General features: G+C 42.2%; 1 protein-coding gene across 5 annotated transcripts in view; it reads left to right on the top strand.

The window, feature by feature from the left end:
• PDE8B (phosphodiesterase 8B) overlaps positions 1 to 22021 on the top strand; it is a 214588-nt gene that overhangs the window by 12227 nt on the left and 180340 nt on the right. For 2 of the 5 annotated variants that reach the window (XM_059694271.1, XM_059694270.1), the window contains exon 1: positions 48 to 259. The exons of 1 other annotated variant lie outside the window; for it this stretch is intronic. In XM_059694271.1, the coding sequence (XP_059550254.1) occupies positions 224 to 259 (36 nt within the window). In that variant the 5' untranslated portion in view covers positions 48 to 223. Of the gene's footprint in view, positions 1 to 28; positions 260 to 22021 lie in introns of those variants that run through there. 2 more of the 5 variants (XM_059694274.1, XM_059694272.1) reach the window with 2 other exon arrangements.

Genomic DNA, 22021 nt, shown 5'->3' with positions numbered 1-22021 from the left:
GGGGCGCTAGGACCCAGGCACCGTCCGGCCTTGGACGTGCCTGTGCCTTGGGAGTGAAGGCTCCAAGAGGTTCAGGCTAGCGGCCAGAGTCCGTCTGATCGACAGACCTTCACGTGGTCGCCAGACCTGGGTGCAGGGTGCGGCAGCCCTGTGCCCTCTGTGCCGGGCTGCGGCGTGGGGCAAGGGCACCACCAGGGCGCCCAACAAGCCGCCCGCTGCTGGCATGGACCATCCTCGCTGCGGGCCAAGCGCCCGCCAGGTGAGCGTCCCGCGCGGGGTCTGCACGTCCAAGGGCTGCCCCATTCCACCTGGGCACCCAGGCGCTCGGGGCGAGCTGCGTTAGGCGCGCGCGCGGCAGGCACAGGCAGAACCCTAGAGCTGTCCCTGGGCCCCCTTCAGGCACCCCCGCTGTGGGAAGGGTTCTTTTTTTTTTTTCTGTTTTCCACTAGTCTCCAGGTGTCCCGGTGCCCAACTCCCTTCTTCCTTCCTAGGAGGGAAGCACCTCGAGTGTCTGGTGGAACCACCAGGCTTAAACTTACGAATAGTAACAGTCGCCCACCGCCAGCTGCCCCTGGCTGTAGGCGCTGCACTGCTGTCGCGGCTCTCCCGGGCTATGGCGAGGTCGGGCCAGCCCCCACGGGCTTCTGTTGTGCCCGAGTTCCCACGCTCTCTGCGCGCTGCTGTGCCCCGGCTTTCCTCTCCGCGCTTCCTGTGGCAGCATACCTGCCCCCCTTCCGGGAAGCTAATCCCCGAGAGCCCCAGACCCCAGCGAGGAGCGGGGTGCTCTGCGGTGTGAAGCTTCCGCGCCCTCCCTGAAGCGCCCTGGACGCAGGGATCCGGGAACCCACTTGGACCTGCGCGCAGCTCCTGAGACAGACAGACCTAGCGTGAGGTTCAAACTACCCGCCTCTTGTCGGGAAGATGGAACATGGGCACAAAGAAGGGACTCATGCCGTGGGTCGCAGGCAAGGGCCAACGACAACGGTCTCAGGCTCAGGGAGGGGCGCTGTGTCCAAGGGGACAATGTCACCTGAAGTGCTCTTAGTTACCTGGATCAAGTAGACGCGATCCCCTGGGCCATTGCAGGAGGTAAGGCGTGCACCAGCCTTTCAAAGGCTTGCCTGGGGGTCCTCAGCCTTCAATTGGCTTCTCTGTATACCCTCTAGATTAGCCATGCCCATCCATTCTGCTTCCAGTTCCATCTGACACCAGTTTCCTGGCTCCAGGTTGCCAACCACAGAAAAAAGGTCGCTGACGAGTAGCTATGGACGGACTGCGAGTTGCTAGGGTTGCAAGACCACCACAGTGCAGCAGTGGTGTCTATCTGCCCCTGCAGCCTCTGCAGGCCACTACCAGGTCAGGGCGCTGGAGGGCGTGCCTGCTCTGGCAGTTTCTGATGCTGGTGTCAGAACCTGAAGTTAAACACGTAGTGCTGATCTAGAAGAGAGACTTCCTCTAAATCTTGTGTTGTGAGACAGTCAAGAAAAACATTTACACAGGGCCCGTGGGGGGTAGGTGAGGGGCAGAGGACTCTCCCTCTCTAGGATTTTATAATCTGTGGGCTGGCACTGTAAGTTCTGCTTGACTGCCCCTGCGACCTTGAAGAGCTATTTTAACTTAGCTCTGTTTTCCAAGAAGCAAAAAACGGAAGAATGATAATTCGCCAGCAGTGGAAAGAGCATGCATTAGGAAGCCAATTCTGGCCCTAATGGTACCACTGACCAGCTGTGCAACTTTGGGCAAGCCACACAACCTGTCTGGGCCTCAGCTGCCACAGAAAGGCGTTACTTCTGGGGTCCACTGTGGCAGTGAATTGCCACGCTTAGAAAGTCTGTGCATGCTCAGTAGTTCTTTGTAGTCTAGATTGTACTGGTCCCACAGAGCATCCATGGACTGAAAAGACACTGGATCAGAACTGTGGGTGATCTGAATTTTAATACCAATCTGTTTATGGAGCTCCCCAAATCTTTCAGGCTTAATGTCTGTGGATATAAGCCTGGCTGGTTTAGTTAATACTAAGAACACACTGTGAAGGACCTCAAATAGAAAGTCCTATTTAAGTTAGGGTGTGATTGCATAAAACTTCTTCCTCGGCATTTGAAAGACCCTTCCCTGAACCACCTTGTTAAACAAATGAGTAGAGGAGAAGCCCCAAGTTGATCCCTCTGTCAAAGAGGGCTGAGTGTGCAGCAAATATTGTGGAAGTTATACCTGATAAACAATTTATTTACATGTGAATGACTCCATTAATATTACCTTCTCTGAAAAGCGGCTTATCAGTTTGGTAATGAAATAATAAAATCATCTTTAAAATCTACATTAAATATTGGAATGCTTAATATTGCTAGAATGGATTAACCTTTTATTTAATTTCAGGAAGGGAAATAAGCAGGGTGATTTATTATGTTTCTTCCTAGATAATTTGTTTAAAGAGATTTTTTTTTTTTAAAGCAGAAATAAACACAACACAAACTACAAGCAAACTTTTTTTTTTTCTGGCTCCAGAGATGAATATCATCTTCATTACCACAATGATGAGTATCTATTAAGCACTTCCTATGTGCCAAGCATTTTTCTACCCAGTTTTTGTAGCTATTCTCATGTTATCCTATTAGTACCTTCTGGAGGAAGTACTATTATTTTTTTTCAGTTTTACAGATGAGGGAACTGAAGCCTCTTGCCTGAGATTACACAGCTGGTAGGTGGTAGGACCAGCTGCTTGGCCTTATTTACAATGATGGAAGCAACATGCAAGAGGGGGGAGAAAGGGAGGCGAGAATGTGCCTACTAAGGGTCAGTGCATGGAGGTTAATAAGTCTTTTATGAGTGGTAATTTTCCTTTTCCAATTTATCCTTTCTTGCTTTTATCAATATGACTTGGTTATCTTTTCGTGTGAGCAAAGAGATCGACCTCTTCCTTTTTAACACTTGAGTTGAGTGCAGACGGAGGAACCATAGATTATTTAACCAATTTCCTGTGGATGAGCATTTGGAATATTTCTAAATCTTCACAATCACATATCTAGTGCTAGCTTAGTGAATATTCTTATTTATATATTTGTGTATGCCTGTTCTCCGATATTCCTGGTGGGTAGAATTGCCATGTGAAAGAGCATGGTTACTATTTGATATGTACTTTTTAATAGATACTGCCAACTTGCCTTCACAAAAGGAAATGTAATTTCTGGTTTGTGCTCCAGTTCTTCTGGTCACATATTTTTGGGCTTTTGGTAAATCAGTGAATCTGAATGAGTCTCAGATGTATCGTCTGTAAACCAGGGGTGGTAGGACTTATTGTCACTGTCTTTTGTGGAAATATGTACAACTAGAAGTTGAGCAAATGAAATTTTCCATATTTGACTATTTTTTAACCTACAAAACCAGAAAATTAATGTGTGTTCACCTAATGGCACATGAACTTCTGAAATACCTGTTTTTGGTACTCTGGCTTTTCTGAGCTAGATTTGTGTGTGAGATAAGGCTAGGCTGCAGTTACAAATTAACATCTGAAGCCTCAGTTGCTTAAAAAGTGTTTACTTCTCATTCACATTATATGCCCAAAGCAGGTTAGCAGAATTCCCAGCTCCACACAATTATGTAGGGGGCCAGACTGACAGGCGCTCTGCCATCTTGTAACTGCAGCGATTTTCAACCTTTTTCATCTCGTGGCACATAAGCTAATAACTAAAATTCTGCTGCACACCAAAAAATAATTTTTTTCTATCTGATAAAAAATGGGTATAATTTTGACTCATTCACACTGGACAGTTATTGCTGTGTTGGCTGTTATCATCTTTTTATTTGACAATCTAAGGGAAAAGAGGTCAGTGCCCCTGATTACATAGTCAGGTATTGCTTGTTTTAAAAATTCTTGTGGCATTCCGGTTGAAAATCGCTGGTCTAGAACATGTAGTTTCCATGCTCCCATGCAGGGGAGGAGAGAGACTATGGAAATTCACACCTCCTCCTCAGTGCCTCAGTCCAGGAATGAAGCATATTTCTTTTAGTTGCAGTCCTTTGGTCACCATTAGTTACATGGACCTCACTCCAATGCATGGAAAGTTGGAAATGTTGTTTCCTGTGTCTAGCAAGAGGAAATGGCATGGTGAATCATAGCATTGCGCATGAGTTTGCTGGGGCTGCCATGACAAAGCACCACATAGTGGGAGGCTCATACAACAGAAATTGATTTCCTCCCAGTTCTGGAGGCTGTAAGTCCACAATCAAGTTGTTGGCAGAGTTGGTTTCTCCTCAGAGCCTCTCTCCTTGGCTGGTAGGTGGCCACCGTAGGGGAGGAAAAATAATTTTCCTTCCACTCTTCTAGGTTCTTGGCTGAGACCCCCTCCCCTCCCCCATCCCCAATTAATAAAAGACAGATTAAAAGAAGAAAAACTTTTAAAATGACGCATGGGAGCCCCATAAAACTCAGAAGATACAAGACTCAAAAGGCAGCCAGACAATTGAGGCTTATATACTTACTATCCTGAGCTAAGGAAAGAAATAGGATCTGGGGCATCAAGCATGAAAGGTGAGAAGAGCAAATGTTTGGTGAACAAAGGTTGCCCTGCCATGCAGATAAGTCTCTCAGATGAGTAAGTGATTTCTGGCAATAGCTCTCTTCCTGGTACAGGCCCCTTTCTAATGCAACTTTTCCTTGCAAAAGGGCAACTTCTACTCTCTTTTCAGAGCTCCTCCTCTGTGCAGTTGCTGCAAAAATGATCAGCTCAAAATAATCCTTAAGCCAAAGAGGAATATTTTGGGGTGGCACATTCTGTTACCCTTCCCTGTCTTCACTCTGCATCTTCCCATGGTCTTCCCTCTGTCTGTGTCCTAACCTCTTCCTCTAAAGGCACCAGTCATACTGGAATAGGACCCACTCTAATAACCTTATTTAATATTAATCACCAACTTTAGGCCCTATCTCCAAATACAGTTACATCCTGAAGTATCAGGGGCTAGGACTTCAATCTGTGAATTTGGGGGGTGGGACACAACTCAGCACATAACACATTGTCTCTGTCAGATCGCACCGAGGTTTAGTCACCTTGTCTTTATTTGAGGAGACCAATTTGCTTCTGATGCCACATTATGGAGTCTTCTCCCTCTTCACATCACATCCCCCCGTTGATTAACAAAGGTGTTATTTTCTGAGTTCCCTGGTTGTTGTTTAAAGGGGCACAGTGTTGCTACTTACATCAAGTAATGGCGTTGAATCTAATGTGAGACACGGTGACTGTAGGTGAGAGGTGGTGAGCACAGTGGTTAAGAGCATGAACTCTGAAGCAGACCTCCTGGGTTCTAATTCCAGCCCCACCATTTACCAGTGTCAATTTAAGACCACCCAAACATGTAGAAAATTTTAATGAGTTTATTTGAGCCAAACTGACGACATATGCTGGAGAGCAAGATCTCAAATGCTCCAAAGAATAACAGTTTGCGTTTTCTTTTACACATTTGTAATTAAGGAAGATTCCATGGAGATGGGGGAAAGCAAGGTGGAGATTGGATTGCAGGATAGTGAACAAGATTATGGGCTCTCTTGCGGATGGTTACAGTTTATTTCAAAGGTGTGTTAACCTAGATGCACAGAAACAATGGACAGGGCTTACTCAAAGCATAGATAAAGCTGTTATTAAAAGGTTATATGTCTAGGGCATGACTATCCCCCATGACCTGCCCAGTTAGGAGTTTATGATCAGATCACCTGTGAGGTTACTTTTCATGGAATCTCTTTTTTCATCCACATCAGCAGTGTTTCCTCATATGGGAAGAGTAATACCTCACAGGGTTATTGTCATAATTAAATGAGATAAAGGAGGTAGAGTGCTTGGTATACACTAGGGTATGAAAATCCGTGGCTGTTATTACTTGCAATTTCAGAAGCTCCTGGCACCCTTCAGGCCCAATGTGATTGCCCCAGACCATGCCCCAAGGGCACAGACAACCCAAGGACTCTGCTACTCAAGCTGCCAGAGCCTCCAGTGCGTGCCTGAGAGGCATGTGTGCCTGATGTGATAGTCCTTGCATGACCACTTTGAAACTCCAATAGCTCACATCCAGTAAAGTCATAGGTTCACAATTAGATTTGAGAGCGGAAAACAAGCACAAGACTGTTCCCTTAAATAGCCCCTTAATATTATCATCCACACTTCAGTTGAAGCAAATAGGGTTGGCAGTTAAAATGATTTGTAAAAGCAGCATTTCTGGTTTTTTCTGAGATGTACCCTTTCCCATTGTAATGACCCTGGAACTGGGACATGTTCCACAGTCCATGGCACCTGAGAGTTAGGCCTGGAAACTGTTCCTATTAACCTGTCTGGGAAGATGACCGCAGACTGACCTTCTCACAGCATCTTTCCTTGGAAACATAGGAGTTAAGATACGTGTGGATTGCTCAATACCTGCGGTGGATTACCTGTCTTATTGTGAAACTCCTATTGTGCAGATTCCTATGACTGCACCGGGACTGGGAGAGCTTGGAGTTGTCATGTGGCCTTGGGCCTGCAGGACTGGAGCAGTATAGAGGCCAGTAGGAAACCAAGACAGTAGCTTCCCTGGGATAGGTGAACCATATACCTCATCCCCAGCAACTGTCCATCCCCCATGAGGTGGAGGGAAGCGAAGACTGCATTGTGGGTAGTTGCAGGGCCTCCCTATGAGACAGCAGAGACTGTGCATACTTTATTCCTGCCCCTTTTCTTACCATAAAGCTGAGTGAAGTGCTAGATTAAAGCCAAGTGTGTCTTGTGACTTGATAGCCAGTCTGAATTCATGACCACTGCTGCTGGTGGGGCAGCATCTTATCGATTTGTCTTGGCCAGGCAGTGGTTGTGATGTACTTGTCATTGCCAAGGAATGCGTCCACTCAGTTTTAGGCTTTAATCTTTTCAACAAATTTGATATTTCAATCAACGTAGGTGCATTGTTGCTAGTATGTGTTGAGTTTAATTGCTGGTTAAGATGACTTCAAAAGGTTCCACTGTGATTTGGCTTTGAAACAAAACATTTTTTTACACGGTTATACAGATATTGATAAAGCAAATATTTGTCATTGGAGGAATGATGCAATTTCAGTTTTGTTTTATCCTTTTGAAAAGTAGCAGCCAAGTGCTTTCAATAAAGAAAAGGTACCCACCAGTACATAAAGCTAGATTCATGTTTTGTGATTTAGATATGTGCAAAAGGATTACCTATCACAAGTCAAATAATTAAACCAAAGGCAAGAGGAATGACCTAATTCCTCAGTATATATGAAAAAAATCAAAGCTGTGAGAGGTTAGTGGGACCAATTCTTGTGTCTTTAAAAATATGTGTGTGTGTGTGTATTTATTTTTTATTGATTTTTAGGGAGAGAGGAAGGGAGTGGGATAGAGAGATAGAAACATCAATGGGCTGCCTCCTGCACGTTGCCTACTGGGGATCAAACCCACAACTGTGCATGTGCCCTGACTGGTGACCTCTTAGTATATTGGTTGATGCTCAACCACTGAGCCACACTAGCCAGGCCAATTCTTGGAGCATAAGTATAGGACTGTCATTAGGCCATTATATCATAGTTTAATGAACAGCACTTTTTTCTTAGTAGTACATAAAGTGATGGTGTCTTAGATTTGATGACATACTGCAAAAGTTTTGAAGAAGGGAATGGAACCCAGGTGTCCTGTCTCTCAAGCAGTCCATTTTCCCCTGGCGACACCAAGGTACACTTCCTCTGACCTGGGTATTGTCAGACCCCAGCTTCCATATTGGTGACGTAGGTCACGTGCTCGACCCAGAGATTGCACACCTCCTTAGGAGTGAGGAGGCCAGGAAGCAAAACTTAGGAGGCCCTTAAGTGCAGGGCCAGCATCTGAGAGTAAGTGCCTCCTTACATTTTGTGGCCTAGCTGCCTTGCTTGCCGTACGCTAGTCCCTTACCCTAGTTGATCATTGAGTTTTCAAAAATTTTCCTAGATGACTAAGAAAATTAAACTGAGATACAAATGGGTGAAAAAGCAATCGTGGAGCACACATGGCCAGCCAATATTTTTCACTGTAAATATTACTCCTGAGAGAGATCTAGGGAGAACATTACTGAGAAAATGGTTGGGACATTGCTGGGAAAGTGACCTAATAAATGTGTTAATACTGCATGAGTTCTTTACCTTGTAAATATGTGCAATTAGTCATGGCTTATTAAATAATAGAAAAAATGATTTCTCTAAGTTTTTAGGATCTGTTTTCTAGTTCCATTTAGTTCTGTTTTTCTTTTTTAAAGAAAATTCTCAAGATCTTCTTCCTTGCAATGAAATGGAATTTAAAAAGGAAAATTAAATACTTCAGGTAGCTTTCATCAAATTTCCTCTGTTTTGAAAACTGCACAACAGATTCTTTAGAAGGTTGAGGAGTTCTAGATCCTGTCCTAGCAAGATTGAGATAAATAATATTGACAAAAGGTTTACTAGGAGCCTCTTTGTCAAACAGCCCATCCAACAGCATTTCTGCCTGAAGCACATAATTTTTTTAATACACATTTTCAGGTTTTGAAGAGCAAGAACTTGGGTTTATCCCAGATAAGCATTTTCTGAGGGACAGCAGCCACTGAAGTATTTTCGCCGTCTGTCTTTTATTGAGCAGGCTTTTCCTTTAAGAGAGGGCATTTCAGATCTTTTGACATGGCATGCACCGGAGTTCTCAACAAGCTGTCACTTATGTTGTGGGAATACATTCTGTCAGAAAGACCACAGCTCACCCAGATCCTGTGGCTGCAGGGATTGCACAAGAGGAAGGGAAGCGGGAAGGTGGGAGAAGATAGTGAAAGAAGTAGACGGGAGGGCTGCTTGGAGGAAGAAGGGTGTGCTGTGCCCCAGCCCTTTTGCATCGCAGCATGTAGAGGACAATGACAGTGCTGTCTGGAACAGGGGAGTCAGGGGACAGGCTCTGTGTGCACTCCACCCTGCATGGATGGCCCGAGGGCTGAGAGAATCAATATCATGTTGTGCTGTCACAGTTTGGTCAGCACATTGGAGTGGAAAATGTGGCCGTTAGAGGAGGGAGGGAGAGGACTGCTGAGTTGTCCATCCTCACCTGCCTCAAACACCCAGATGGCCTCTTGCCTTGACTCAGGTGTAGCTGGCCTTCCTGTTTCTTCCAAAGCCCTGCCTTTAGGGGCATATGCTTGGTCTGCAGGACTTGTCTCTGTCCACCAAGATCTGGAGGTCAGACTGGAGCAGTGGAGGAGGGTGCAGGCAGCTGAGGATGGTCACTTCTTCCCTCTGCCTTACCATCTGTAGAAGGAGCAGGCTTCTATTGTTCATACAACAAGTAATTATTGAGCATCCAGTGTGTGTCAGACAAAGCTTCTCACCTCTTGGGGTTTACCTTCTGGTGTGGGGAGATGCTAAAGAATGAAAGAGAAAGTCAGATGGTGGTATGTGCCCCAGAGGAGATAAAGCAGGAAAGAACTCCCAAGATGGCATGAAAAAATTTTGCTTTATTAAGAGTAGTCAGAGAAGGCCTCCCTGGAAAAGTAACATTTGAGCTGAGGCCTGAAGGAAGTGGCTAGTGAGCCAGGTGGATAGTTGGGAAGCACATTCCAAGCAAGAGGAATAGCAGAAGCAAAGGCCTTCAAGGTGTGCGCCTGAATGCTCAAAGTACAGCAAGGTGACCAGGGTCGCATGAAAGTGAGAGCAAGGGCAGGGCAATAGGAGCTGAGGTCAGAGAGGTCATGGAGGGCCAGGCTGCAGAGGACCTTGCATGCTGTAAAGATACACCATTAAAGTTTATAATTTGTGAGTTTTGACAGAATTTGTCATATAATATGTCCATATAATCATTACCACAATCTAAATATAAAGCAGTTCTATCATCCTGTCCCTTGTGATCCTTCCCAGTCCATTCTCAACCTTTACCATAAATTTCAAGTAGCCACTGATCTGTTTATTCTGGTAGACTAGATTTATCTTTCTCTGGAGTTTCATATCAATGAAATCATAAATGTAGCCTTTTGTGTTTGTCTTCTTTCACCTTGTGTAATGATTTTGACATTTGTCCATGTTGCCATGTGTATCAGTCGTTTGTCATATTTTATCATTGAGTAGTATTCCATATTATGAATGTGCTATAATTCATTTATTTATTCACCCGGTAATGAAAATATGCATTGTTTCCAGTTTTTGACTATTATTTTTAAAGCTATTGTGGACAAGCCTTTTGGGCATATGTTTTCATTTCTCTTGGGTGAATGCTTCGAAGTGAAACTTCATGGTTATTTGGTGAGTATCTATATATATATATATAGAAGCCTAAGCAATCACTCGACCGTTCAACCAGTAGCTATGACATGCACTGACCACCAGGGGGCAAACCCTCAACCCACAGGCATGGAAACATGGAACAGACTGATGAATCTCAGAGGGAAAGGGGTCAGGAAGAGATTAACCAAAGATCTGATATGCATACTAGATGCCCGATGCACGGATTGGTGCACTGGTGGGGTCCCTCGGCCTGGCCTGCAGGGATCGTGCTGAAACTAGCAGTCCGACATCCTCAGAGGGGTCCCAGATTGTGAGAGGGCGCAGGCCAGGCTGAGGGAACCCACCGGTGCACAAATCCATGCACCAGGCCTCTAGTTGTTTAATAAAACACTCAGACTCTTTTCCAAAAGTGATTATACCAATTTATATTCCCATCAGCAACATATGAGCATTCCAGTCGCTCTACATCCTTGTTATCACTTGGTATTGTCAGTCTTTTACATTTAAGCCATTTTAATAGATGTATAGTGATATCACATTGTGGTTTTACTTGCATCTCACTGATGACTAATGATGCTGAGCATTTTTTCCACGTGCTTACTAGCCATTTTAATGTCTTATATTGTGAAGTGTATTCCAAATGTTTTGTTCAATTTTTAATTGAGTTATTTGCCTTCTGATTATTTATTATAAGAATTTTTAATGTATTCTTTATTTGTTATTGATTTCAGACAGAGGAAGGGAGAGAGAGAAACATCAATGTGAGAGAGAAATATCGATCAGTTGCCTCCCACACACACCCTAGTCGGGAATTAAACCTGTAACCTGGGTATGTGCCCTGACCTGGAATCAAACCCGCAACCTTTTTGGTCTCCTGGATGACGATGCTCAACCAACTGAGCAACCTGGCCAGGACTTTATATATTCTTGATACCAGTCTTTAAATATATATTTCTTCTAGTCTTTGACTTGCCTTTTAATTTTCTTAAAGTTATCTTTAAAAGAGCAGTCTTTTACAATTTTGATGAATTTCAGTTTATCTTCTTTTTATGGTCTATGCATTTTATATTCTTTCTAAGAAATCTTTGCCTACTTCAATTTTTAAAGATTGCCTCCTGTGTTTACTTCTAGAAATCTTTTAATTTTAGCTTCTTTAGTTCTGTGATCGAGGTCATATTTGTGTATGGTGTAAGGTAAGGGTTGCCAGTTATTTGTTTTGTTTTTGCATGTGGTCATTCTAGCACAATTGTTTAAAAAATTATACTTTCTCCATTTAATTATTGTGGCACTTTCATTGTGAATCAATTTCTCCTAAAAACACGAATTTATATATAGACACTCTTCTGTTCCATTGATTTATTTGCCTGTCTTATGCCAGTACCACTCTGTCTTGATTACTATAGCTTTATATTAAATTTAAAACTCAAGTATTGTTTATTTTCCAATTTTGTTCTTTTTTTCAAAAGAACATTTGGCTATTTTAGATCCTTTACATATCTACACAAATTTTAGAAATTACTTTGCCAATTTCTACAAAACTGAAGCCCTGCTATGGTTTGGTTGGAATTGTATTGCGCCTATAGATCAATGGAGGGAGATTGACATATCAGCAATATTGAGTTTGCTAATACAAGGACATTTAATATATTTATATCTATTAAATTAGGAATTCCTAATTTCTCTTAGTGGTGTGTTGTAGCTTTCCGTGTGGAGATCTAGGGAGAAATTTTTATGCTTTTTAATAGAATTGTAAATAATATTTTAAATTTCAATTTTCAATTGCTCATTGTTAGTATATAGTATACAATTAATTTTTGTTCACTGATCTGTATGTTGTAATTTTGCTAAATTCACATGTTTTAGCAGCTTTTTTGGTAATTTTTAGGATTTTCTATGTGTACAATTGTGTTTTCTGTGAATAAATGCAGTTCTACTTCTTCCTTTTCAATCTGAGTATGTGTTATTTCTTTTTCCTCCTTTATTGTAGTGGTTAGAGATTCCAATATAGTCTTGGTGATAATGTACATCTGTGCCTTGTTCCTGATCTTGGAGAAAAGCAATCTTTCACTTTTAAGTTTGATGCTTGCTGTAAGTTTTTCATAGATGCTTTTTATCACATTGAAAAAGTTCCTTTCCATAACTGATTGAGAGTTCTTGTCATGAATAGGTAGCAAGTTTGTCAAGTATTTTTCACCAATCTGTTGAGATGATAGTATCTTTTTTCCACCTTATTCTGTTAAAGTGGTGAACTTGATTGATTTTTTTATTGTGGTAAATACACATAGCATTAAACTCACCATTATAACCATTTTAAAGTACACAATTCAATAGTATTAACTATGTTTACAATGTTGTGCAACCACCACTACTATGTAGTTCCAAAACATTTTTATCACTTGAAAAGGAAATCCCATGCCCATTAGGCAATCACTCCAATTCACCCCTTCTCTTGGCCCCTGGCAACCATTAATCTGCTTTCTGTCTCTGGATTTGCCTGTTCTGGATATTTTTTATAATAAAACCATTGTTTGTGTTATTTGTGTTTGGCTTATTTCACTTAGCATAATGCTTTCAAGGTTCATCTACATTGTATCTCGTATCAATACTTTTTTTATGGCTGAATAATCGTGTAGTTTACCACATTTTGCTTATTCATTCATCTGTTAATAACCATTTGGGTTATTTCCACCTTTTGGCTCTTGTGAATACTGCTGCTTTGAACACTCATGTAAAAGTTTTTGAACATCTTTTATTAATTCTTTTGGGGATATCCTATCTAATAAAGAGGGAATATGCAAATTGACTATAACTCCATAACAAAGATGGCGGCGCCCACAGCCAATAAGGAGGGAATATGCAAATTGAGGGTCACTCTGTGACAAAGATGGTGGCGGCAGGGCCGGGACACTTGAGTTCATCGCCATGGTGACAACACAGGCGTTCCACCCCGTCCTGCCCGGCAGAGGGCCTGTGGTTTCTAATGAGAAGTTTGTCATTCTTAGCTTTGTTCCTCTGTATTTATTATGTCCTTTTTCTCTGGATCCTTTTAAGATTTTCTTTTTTAAGTTTTTAAAGGTACATCTGGCGTCTTCTTTTTATAAACATTCTTTAACCTTATTATGAAGGCATGACCCACTAGGTTCTCTACTGAGTGCCCTGAGTGGTCAGTAAGGACCCTCTGCTCTGGCTGGTGAGAACTTGGATGGCTCCCAGTTTGTCCGAGCTCTTGAATTGTTCAGCTTACAGCTTTCCAGTCACTTTCTTCCTGGTCTGTGGAATTTCACCCTGATCATGCATATTTTGGTATCTAGCAAACTTTCAAATGCCCCTAATGTTCCTTGTTTATATAGCTTCCTCTTTCTGAAACTCTGCCCATAAATTCCAGCCACATAAGCCTGTCCAAACTCTGATTTCTGTTACCTCTAGTCAGCCATACCACTGGATTCTGCCTGGGGTTCCTTCCCTGCTCCAAGGTGTGGACTGTGCCTCTAGGGTGAAAGCTGAGGTACTGTATACCTCATGTTTCCCTTCTCTAAGGGATGACAGTCCTGAGTGCCTATTGTGTGATGTCTGAAGATATTTGTTCCATGTTTTATCTGTGTTTTTTTTTTAGCTATTAATGGCAGGAGTGTAAAATTGGTTCCTGTTTCATCATCATAGCCAGAAATAAGTCCATGCAACAAATATTTATTTATGATCCTACACAAACAGTTGCCATCTTATTGTTGACGCTATTGTAATATTGTTGACACTATTACAGATGTCCCCATTTTCCTCCCTTTTGTCCCCTTCCACTCAGCTCCCACCACCTCCACCCCAGGCCTTCAGCACATCTATTTGAAGATGTACTCTGAGATGTTTTGTGTTCTTTTTCGTCATTCTTCTTCCATACTAGTATGGATATTGCAAAGTAACTTGGAAGAGCTTCATTACATTGTTTCTGTTTATTATTGCAGAATTGTCTGTTTCCATGGTGGTTTCTATGCATAATCTCATTTCCCACACACCCACTCCAAATGGGGCTCCTGTGACTTTTTGATACAGTATATAGGCTCCAAAATGACTCCCAGACCTTCCCCACAGGTAATTTCTAAGTCCCTCATAGCTGGAGTTCTAAGAGTGGCCATACAAGTCTTCCTTCTTGTAGATATAGCATATCTAACCCATTAGTATATATGTTTTATATTCACTTGTGTATACAGGACAAACAATATATTAAAACTACAATTAATGTGGAAATTTATGCTATCTGAATTATAGTGAACTATGAGTTTCTTACAGAACTTTCTGAAATTTAGTGCTTAAAATGCCTTATAAATGTATAGATGTTGACGCTGGGCTACATTATTCACAAAAGTGTTAAGAGAAGGAAAATCTTAAATCCTGGCTTGATTCCCTAATTTAACAATTGGAGATAATTCTCACACTACTTTTATCCTAACATGCCATTTTCATTTCTAAACTCTAGGGATTTTTTTCTTTTGGATTTTTTTTATTGTTGATATTATTACAGATGTTCTTGTTTTGCTCCCCTTTGCCTCCCTCCACTCAGCCCCCATAACCCCCAACCCAGGCCTTCACCACATTATTGTCTGTATCTGTGGGTTATGCATATATGCATATAAGTTCTTTGGTTAATCTTTTCCAGTCTTCCCACATCCCTTCCCTCTGAGATCTGTCAGTCTGTTCCATGTAACCATGCCTCTGGTCCTGTTTTGTTCATCAACTTATTTTGTTTATTAGATTCCACATGTAAGTGAGGTCATGTGGTATGTGTCTTTCTATGGCTGATTTCACTTAGCATAATAATCTCCAGGTCCATCAGTGCTGTGGCAAAGGGTAAGAGTTCCTTCTTTTTTTATAGATGTGTAGTATTCTATTGTGTAAAATGTACCACATCCTTTTTATCCACTCATCTACTGATGGCACTTGGGCTGTTTCCAGATCTTGGCTATTGTAAATAATGATGCTATGAACATAAGGGTGCATGTATTCTTTCTGATTGGTGTTTCGGGATTTTTAGGCTATATTCCTAGAAGTGGGATCACTGGGTCAGATGACAGTCCATCTTTAATTTATGAGGAAGGGAGTTTTCTTTTTCTTTTAAAGCTGATGTTTATGTTGGTAATTTAAAAAACTCCCCCATTAAGAAGAATCTGAATCTTATATTTTAGATCTCAGTGAGAAATGCCTTAGCCATATATAGGTTTTTAAGGGCTATGTAGAACTTTTATAACTAGCGGCCTGGTGCACGAATTTGTGCACCAGTGGGGTCCCTCAGCCTAGTGCACAATCGGGCTGGGGAGGAACGCAGGAGGTTGGCCAGCCGGGGAGGAACCGAGGGAGGGCACCTGAGCATGTACCTCCAGTCTTGCTCAGTTCCGACTGGCCGGACCCCAGCAGCAAGCTAACCTACCTGTCGGAGCTTCTGCCCCCTGGTGGTCAGTGCACATCACAGCGAGCAGTTGAGTGGCCTTAGCACATAATTATAGCATATTACACTTTAATTGGTTGAACAGCCAACCTGACAACCAGACACTTAGCATATTAGGCTTTTGTTATATAGGATAAGTGATGACTTTGTGCTCAGCAGAAAGCAAGTAATTCCTTAGCTGTGCTTGGTGGGAAATTCAGGTTAACAGTAAACAGAGAGAAAGATTTTATATTCAAAGGGTAAAAGAAGAGAAGCATACAGACATACATAATACGCACAGAGATTTTATACAGGGATAAAACACGGAAAGCCACCTCCTCAATGGTAGCCCTTATTATTATTGTTATTCAGCCAGTGTTCTGAAAATAATTTTATTTGCTTTATGTACTTACACTGACTTGAATTCACATAGTTTTCCTCCTCCCAATCTTCAGGACACTGCTTTCTAGAACTTTATTTATTGTTCCTAAAAGTTAGTTGATGTTTACATTTCTAGGCTTGAATACTATATATTAAGAAAAAGAAAAAAATCAATTACTCTACTGTACATCTATATAGTTCTGCTGTGTGCATTTGGACACTGTTTACTTCTATAACTCCCTCCCCCACCCCCCACCTTCTCATGTTTCAGAAAGGGCAAGACTGTTTTTTATTTTTATCTCACCTGAGGATATGTTTTTTTCATTGATTCCAGAGAGAGGAAAGGAGTGTGGGGGGTGGGGTAGGGAGATAGAGATAGATAGATAGTTAGAGAAACATTGATGTTAGAGAGAAACATCGATTGGTTGCCTCCCATACATATCCCAACTGAGGTTCGAACCCACAACCTGGGTATGTGCCCTGACTGGGAATAGAACCTGAGACCCTTCAGTGCACGGGATGACACTAATCAACTGAGCGACACCCAGCCAGGGCAGAGCAAGATTCTTGAAAACTTGTCCTTAGAAGTCCCTGCGTTAGAGGGACAGCCCTAAAATCCACAACTTTACAATTCCTATAAATTGCCAGATGATAGTGATTTGTGACATTTCTTTGTACAATGAAACACTCAGGTCTAAGCACAAATTATATTATGCTTTAGAAAATAAAGCATCACAGGTGAAGGTTTTGTTTTTTTAGTCATTGTTTTTGTTTTGCAATATCTTACTTTGTGTATAGCAGTGGTTTTCAAAGTATGAGCTGAGATCAGTAGCATCAGTTTCTTTTGGAAACTAGTTTGAAGTGCAAATTCTCAGGCCCTGAAATATTTTTTTAGCAAATCTGATGTATGCTAAAGTTTGACAGCTGCTGGTATGGAGTTCCCTGGAAAGTATCCTATATCTAACTTAATTTATTACAAAGCCACATCATATGAGGGATGAAGAAGCAATTAGTCATGCCCCCAGCTACTGTTGCCTCGGAGATGTTTCATGGTGTAACACGGGGAGTGTCATGCTGCTGAGCGAATGTCAAACTTGGAGAAGGAAGAAACTTTCTGCTAGAAGCCTTCTAGAACACTTCCTTTCACAGCTCCAGTAGCCAGAGGCAGAGGATTAAGACATCAAAACCACAGAAGGTGCTAATGCAGGCCCGTGGGCTTAACTGCAGCCTGTAGGCACCTTTAACTAGTTAAGAAGTAAAATTTCAAGGCTCAAAAGCCGTCCTTGAAATAGAAGTACCAAAAGACAGAATTTAGCAATCTGGACATGAAGCAAGCAACTCATACTCCTGTGTAGACCATACTGTAGAGAAACCCAAGGAAGTCTTGGCGAATAGACTGTTTCCTTAGCCACACTGGAAAAGGGGGCCAGGCACTTCTTAGTGTGGGGGGTCTGGAAGCTGACATAGGGCCCCTCTTGCAGTGTTGGTCATGTGGCCTTTTCTCCTGACGCGCCTGGAGAGAGAGAGGGAGACAGCTCTGGTGTATCTTCCTCTTCTTAATAAGAAAACAGTCCTACTGGATTAAGACCTCACTCTTATGACCTCATTTTACATAAATGTCCTCCTTAAAGGCCCTCTTTTCAAATACATTCACATTGGGATTTGGGGCTTCAACATATGAACTTATGAGCAGGACATGATTCAGTCCATAACAGCCCTTATTACCCAATTCCAGGATTATTATAGCTCTTTTTAAAAATACATATATTTTATTGATTTTTTACAGAGAGGAAGGGAGAGAGATAGAGAGTTAGAAACATCAATGAGAGAGAAACATCGTTCAGCTGCCTCCTGCACTCCTCCTACTGGGGATGTGCCCGCAACCCAGGTACATGCCCTTGACTGGAATCGAACCCGGGACCTTTCAATCCGCAGGCTGATGCTCTATCCACTGAGCCAAACTGGTCAGGGCTTATTATAGCTCTTTACTGATCCTCATTCCTGACTCCTTTCACCAGTCCTTTTTGAATATGAAACTAGACTTATCTCAGTAAAACAGCACTTGTAAAGCACAGTTTTATTGAAAATCTTCAGTGATTCCCAATGACTAGAATTTCACCAAACACCCCAGCCTGGCATTTGGTTGGGTCCCTGGTCAGAGTCTGCCTTGTCAGCCAAAATAATGCTATTCTCTTCCCCCATACCACACACCTTTTGAATAATCTATTTCAGTGTCCTTTGACCATTCCATGTATGTTCCCAACTCGAGGTCTTCCCTCCCATTATTCTCTCCGGATTATCCTCTTTTTCACTTATTCAAACACCGCCTTTTCCCCCAAGTGCCATACCCCATCTCCTCTGTGACATCTTCTGCATCACTTCCACTTACACCCACAGTGATCTTTCTTTCTGGGCTTGGGTTATGTTTTCATAGTAAGTGTTAACACACTTCCATTGTGTATATCTGTGTCCCTGATGGAGCTGCCGGAGAGCCAGTACTGAGGATCTTACTTTTCTGTGTCCTCACAGTGCCTGGCATAGTGGTAGGTATTCAAACAATGTTCTAATTGTGTGGATGAGTGGATAGAGGGAGAGAAAGAATGATATTCCTTTGATAACGTTTTCTGAGAATCTTAGCTTTCATCTCCTGAGAAAATGTCCATAACCCTATCCAAGTCTCTTTCTATCACATCAACCTATTTTAGATCCCCATAAAACCTTCACCACTACCTGAGAATATTATTGTTTGTTCTTCCAACCCTTCATAATAAATATTCTCTATTCCATCAACATAAGAGACTGTTTATGTCTTATTCCCCAGAGCTTAGTTAGTATCTGACACACAGTTACCACTCAGTAAATATTTGCTGAACAAATGAATGAATGGATGATTTTGGCATCGTGTAGTGTAATGAAATCTTTTGGAGTGGAAGGTATGCCTAGCAAAGTGCACATGCAGGCAGAAGAGGGCCTGCTCAGAAATCTGAACCTTTTTCTTATTACCCATCAGGCATTTAGGAAATGTCGTACTGATTCAGAAATGAATATACTTTGCTTTACATAGTGTATATCTTAAGTCAAATTGGTGTGAATTAATAATTTGTACCCTGACTTAGACTACCGAAAACCTCCAAGTGCTTATTGATAAACAAGAGTATTCATGCAGTTATGTAGTCTACTGTTTTTTTTTTAAAGCCAATGTTTAAACATTGGACAAACACAAATTTATTTTGTAAGACAGTGGTTTTGTTTTCTAAATCTAGATTTTTCACATGGGAAGTTTTCTTTTTTAAAATATATGTATATTTTATTGATTTCAGAGAGGAAGGGAAAAGGAGAGAGAGATAGAAACATCAATGATGAGAGAGAATCATTGATCAGCTGCCTCCTGCATGCCCACAGCTGGGGATCGAGCCCACAACCATGGGCCCTGACGGGGAATGGAACTGTGATCTCCTGGTTCATAAGTCAGTCGATGCTCAACCACTGAGCTATGCCGGCCAGGCATGGGGAGTTTTCTTAAGGTGGTAGAACGACAGTAACTTCCACTACATATAGAAGTTTCAGGGTCCTCCACCTTCTGTCTTCTTTCTTCCTCCTTTAATTCTGCCAGTGACTTGCCTGAGGTTCTACAGCTCTAAAAGGCAGCACCATGGTTCAGATTCACCCTTCTCACTCTGAGTTCAATGAACCCTCCACAACATTCCACTGTACCTGGCTACCTAATAAACTATATCATTCCACTTACCAGGTGGTTAGATTTCCAATAAGCTCCACCACTAGGAAAGTAGTTTGAATCCAGAAGCTCTGGAAGGTTGATTGGTTGATTAAATATTTGGTTATCTAAAGATTAACCAGAAAACTGCTATTGTTTTAACCTTTATAGTTATGAATCATTCAGAACATATTCGTCACACTTTCTGCTTCTTTAGGAATTCTGGAAGAGTCATACCATCTTAGAATGGGAAGGAACCTTAGTTTTTCAGAGTCTTGCAGTGCCTCTGGGCCATAATTCTGAAAGAAAGTCTTATTTAATATTAGTATAAAACATGCAAGCTATTCAGATGACCCTGGACATAGCTGAGGTTTAGTTTTTAAAGAAATTTCTGATTTAGTTGGCTTTCTTTTGATTTATTTCTTGGACATTGACTGCAAATTGTTTTGTTTTTTTCCCACTTAATTCAATTTTTTGATAATGTTTGTCTTTCTGGCTTTATTCTGTAACTTGAACCTACATTTTGTCTGCAGTGCCTACGCTTGTAGATGGCTGTTATCCTGGGATACATTGAAACTGTGACATGGGAATTGGTCCAGAAATCACTTACACGAGCAAGCACTCAGGCTTCAGAGCTAAGCGAGAGAGTGATTTCAGCGAAACCATCTCTCCTCCATTTGCACATTTCTACATGTTTCAGTGACCAGGTCTGTGCCAGCAACGGGGGCAGGTTACACATTCCCACTGCAAACACTTGGTGCAGAGTAGAGGGCTGCACTATTTTTTTTTTTTCCTTTCAGTAAGCCAGAATTGGCAGTGGAAGTGTGTCTGAGGAAGACATTGAAAGTATTGGCTCCTCAGGGACAGGGAGGAAGTATGTATGCCTCGTGCATTTCCCTCCTTCCGTCTTCTGGTTCTACAGAAGAGTCATAGTCAGCGAAAGGCACTGGTCCCAGTATAAAATGTCCCATTAAACATACTTAAGCAGCTCAGTCCTATGCACTAGTGACCTTGAGGTTATCTACTCTGTGAAGGCTTAATCTTTTTTCTTCAATATTTTTAAATTGACTTTTAGAGAGAGAGGAAGGGAGAGGGATAGAGAGATAGAAGCATTGATGAGAGAGGATCATCATTGATTGGCTGCCTCCTGCACACCCTCTATTGGAGATTGAGCCTGCAACCCAGGCATGTGTCCTGACTGGGAATCAAACCAGTGACCACTTGGTTCCTGGGCCGATGCTCAACCTTTGAGTGACACCGGCTGGGCTTTTTTTCTTTGTTAATGTAGAAAGTTTAACCTAAATTTGTTTCTGTGTGACGTGTCCCTTCAGGATTGAGCCCTTCATGTTCTCCACCAGAAAACTGGTTGTAATTACAATTTTATCATAGTCTTCTTGCCTTCTCTTCTCTGCGTAGTTTCATTATAGTAACCACATTCCTAGAGAAAACCCCGAAAGTAGACATGTGGCATGAAATTTAGCATAGCTGTAAATTAAAAAAAAAAATGGCTGCCATTGGTAGCTCCCTGAGAGATAATGACTAAAATGCGTATATATAAGAGAATCCTAGCTACACTTTAAGAACAATTAGTTCGTGACTTAGCGTTACATCAGGGATTGGTATGGAGACTAGTGATTTTATCATTTAACTCTGATGATGTTTGTCCAGATTCTGAATGGTCCCTTGGAAGTAGAGCAGATAGCCACCATCAGGCTGAGTCCTGTTTCAGATGAATGGTTGTCCTTGTCTCTCAGTCTTGACCATTCAGTGTGGGGTTCTTATAGGCATGCATAGGGACAAGGGAGCATGGACCCAGGCAGCCTGGAAGGAGCCTTGGTGGAAGCTGTGCTACCAGGAAAGAAGGACTCTCTCCTCCAGCTGGCGTAGTGCTGCCCGCAGCAAGCCCTCAGCTCAGCGGTCAGTCCCATGAAGGGATCACCTCAGCTGAAGAGAGCCACCTTGCCTGAGGTTGCTGAGATGGCCATTTACGACATCTACAGCCATGCCAAATGTCATGCCACATGTCTACTTTCAGAGTTTTCTCTTGGAATGCGGTTATTATAATGAAACTGCCCAGAGAAGAGAAGGCAAGAAGACTATGATAAACACAGTCTTACAGCCAGCTTTCTGGTGGAGAAAATTAGATGGCGAGTAACTCCTGATCCATGTTGGGTTAATAAAGGCCCCTCCTCCTGGCTCCACCTCAGGACAATGCTGAAGCACCCTCCCAGCTTCAGGATCTTCCCTGTAGACAAGCCTGAGGCTTTCATTGAGACTG

Source organism: Myotis daubentonii, chromosome 4, assembly GCF_963259705.1.
Source record: "Myotis daubentonii chromosome 4, mMyoDau2.1, whole genome shotgun sequence".
NCBI classification, from domain to species: domain Eukaryota; kingdom Metazoa; phylum Chordata; class Mammalia; order Chiroptera; family Vespertilionidae; genus Myotis; species Myotis daubentonii.
The sequence above is the reverse complement of the archived record's forward strand: the minus strand, read 5'-3'. Positions and strand labels throughout refer to the sequence as shown.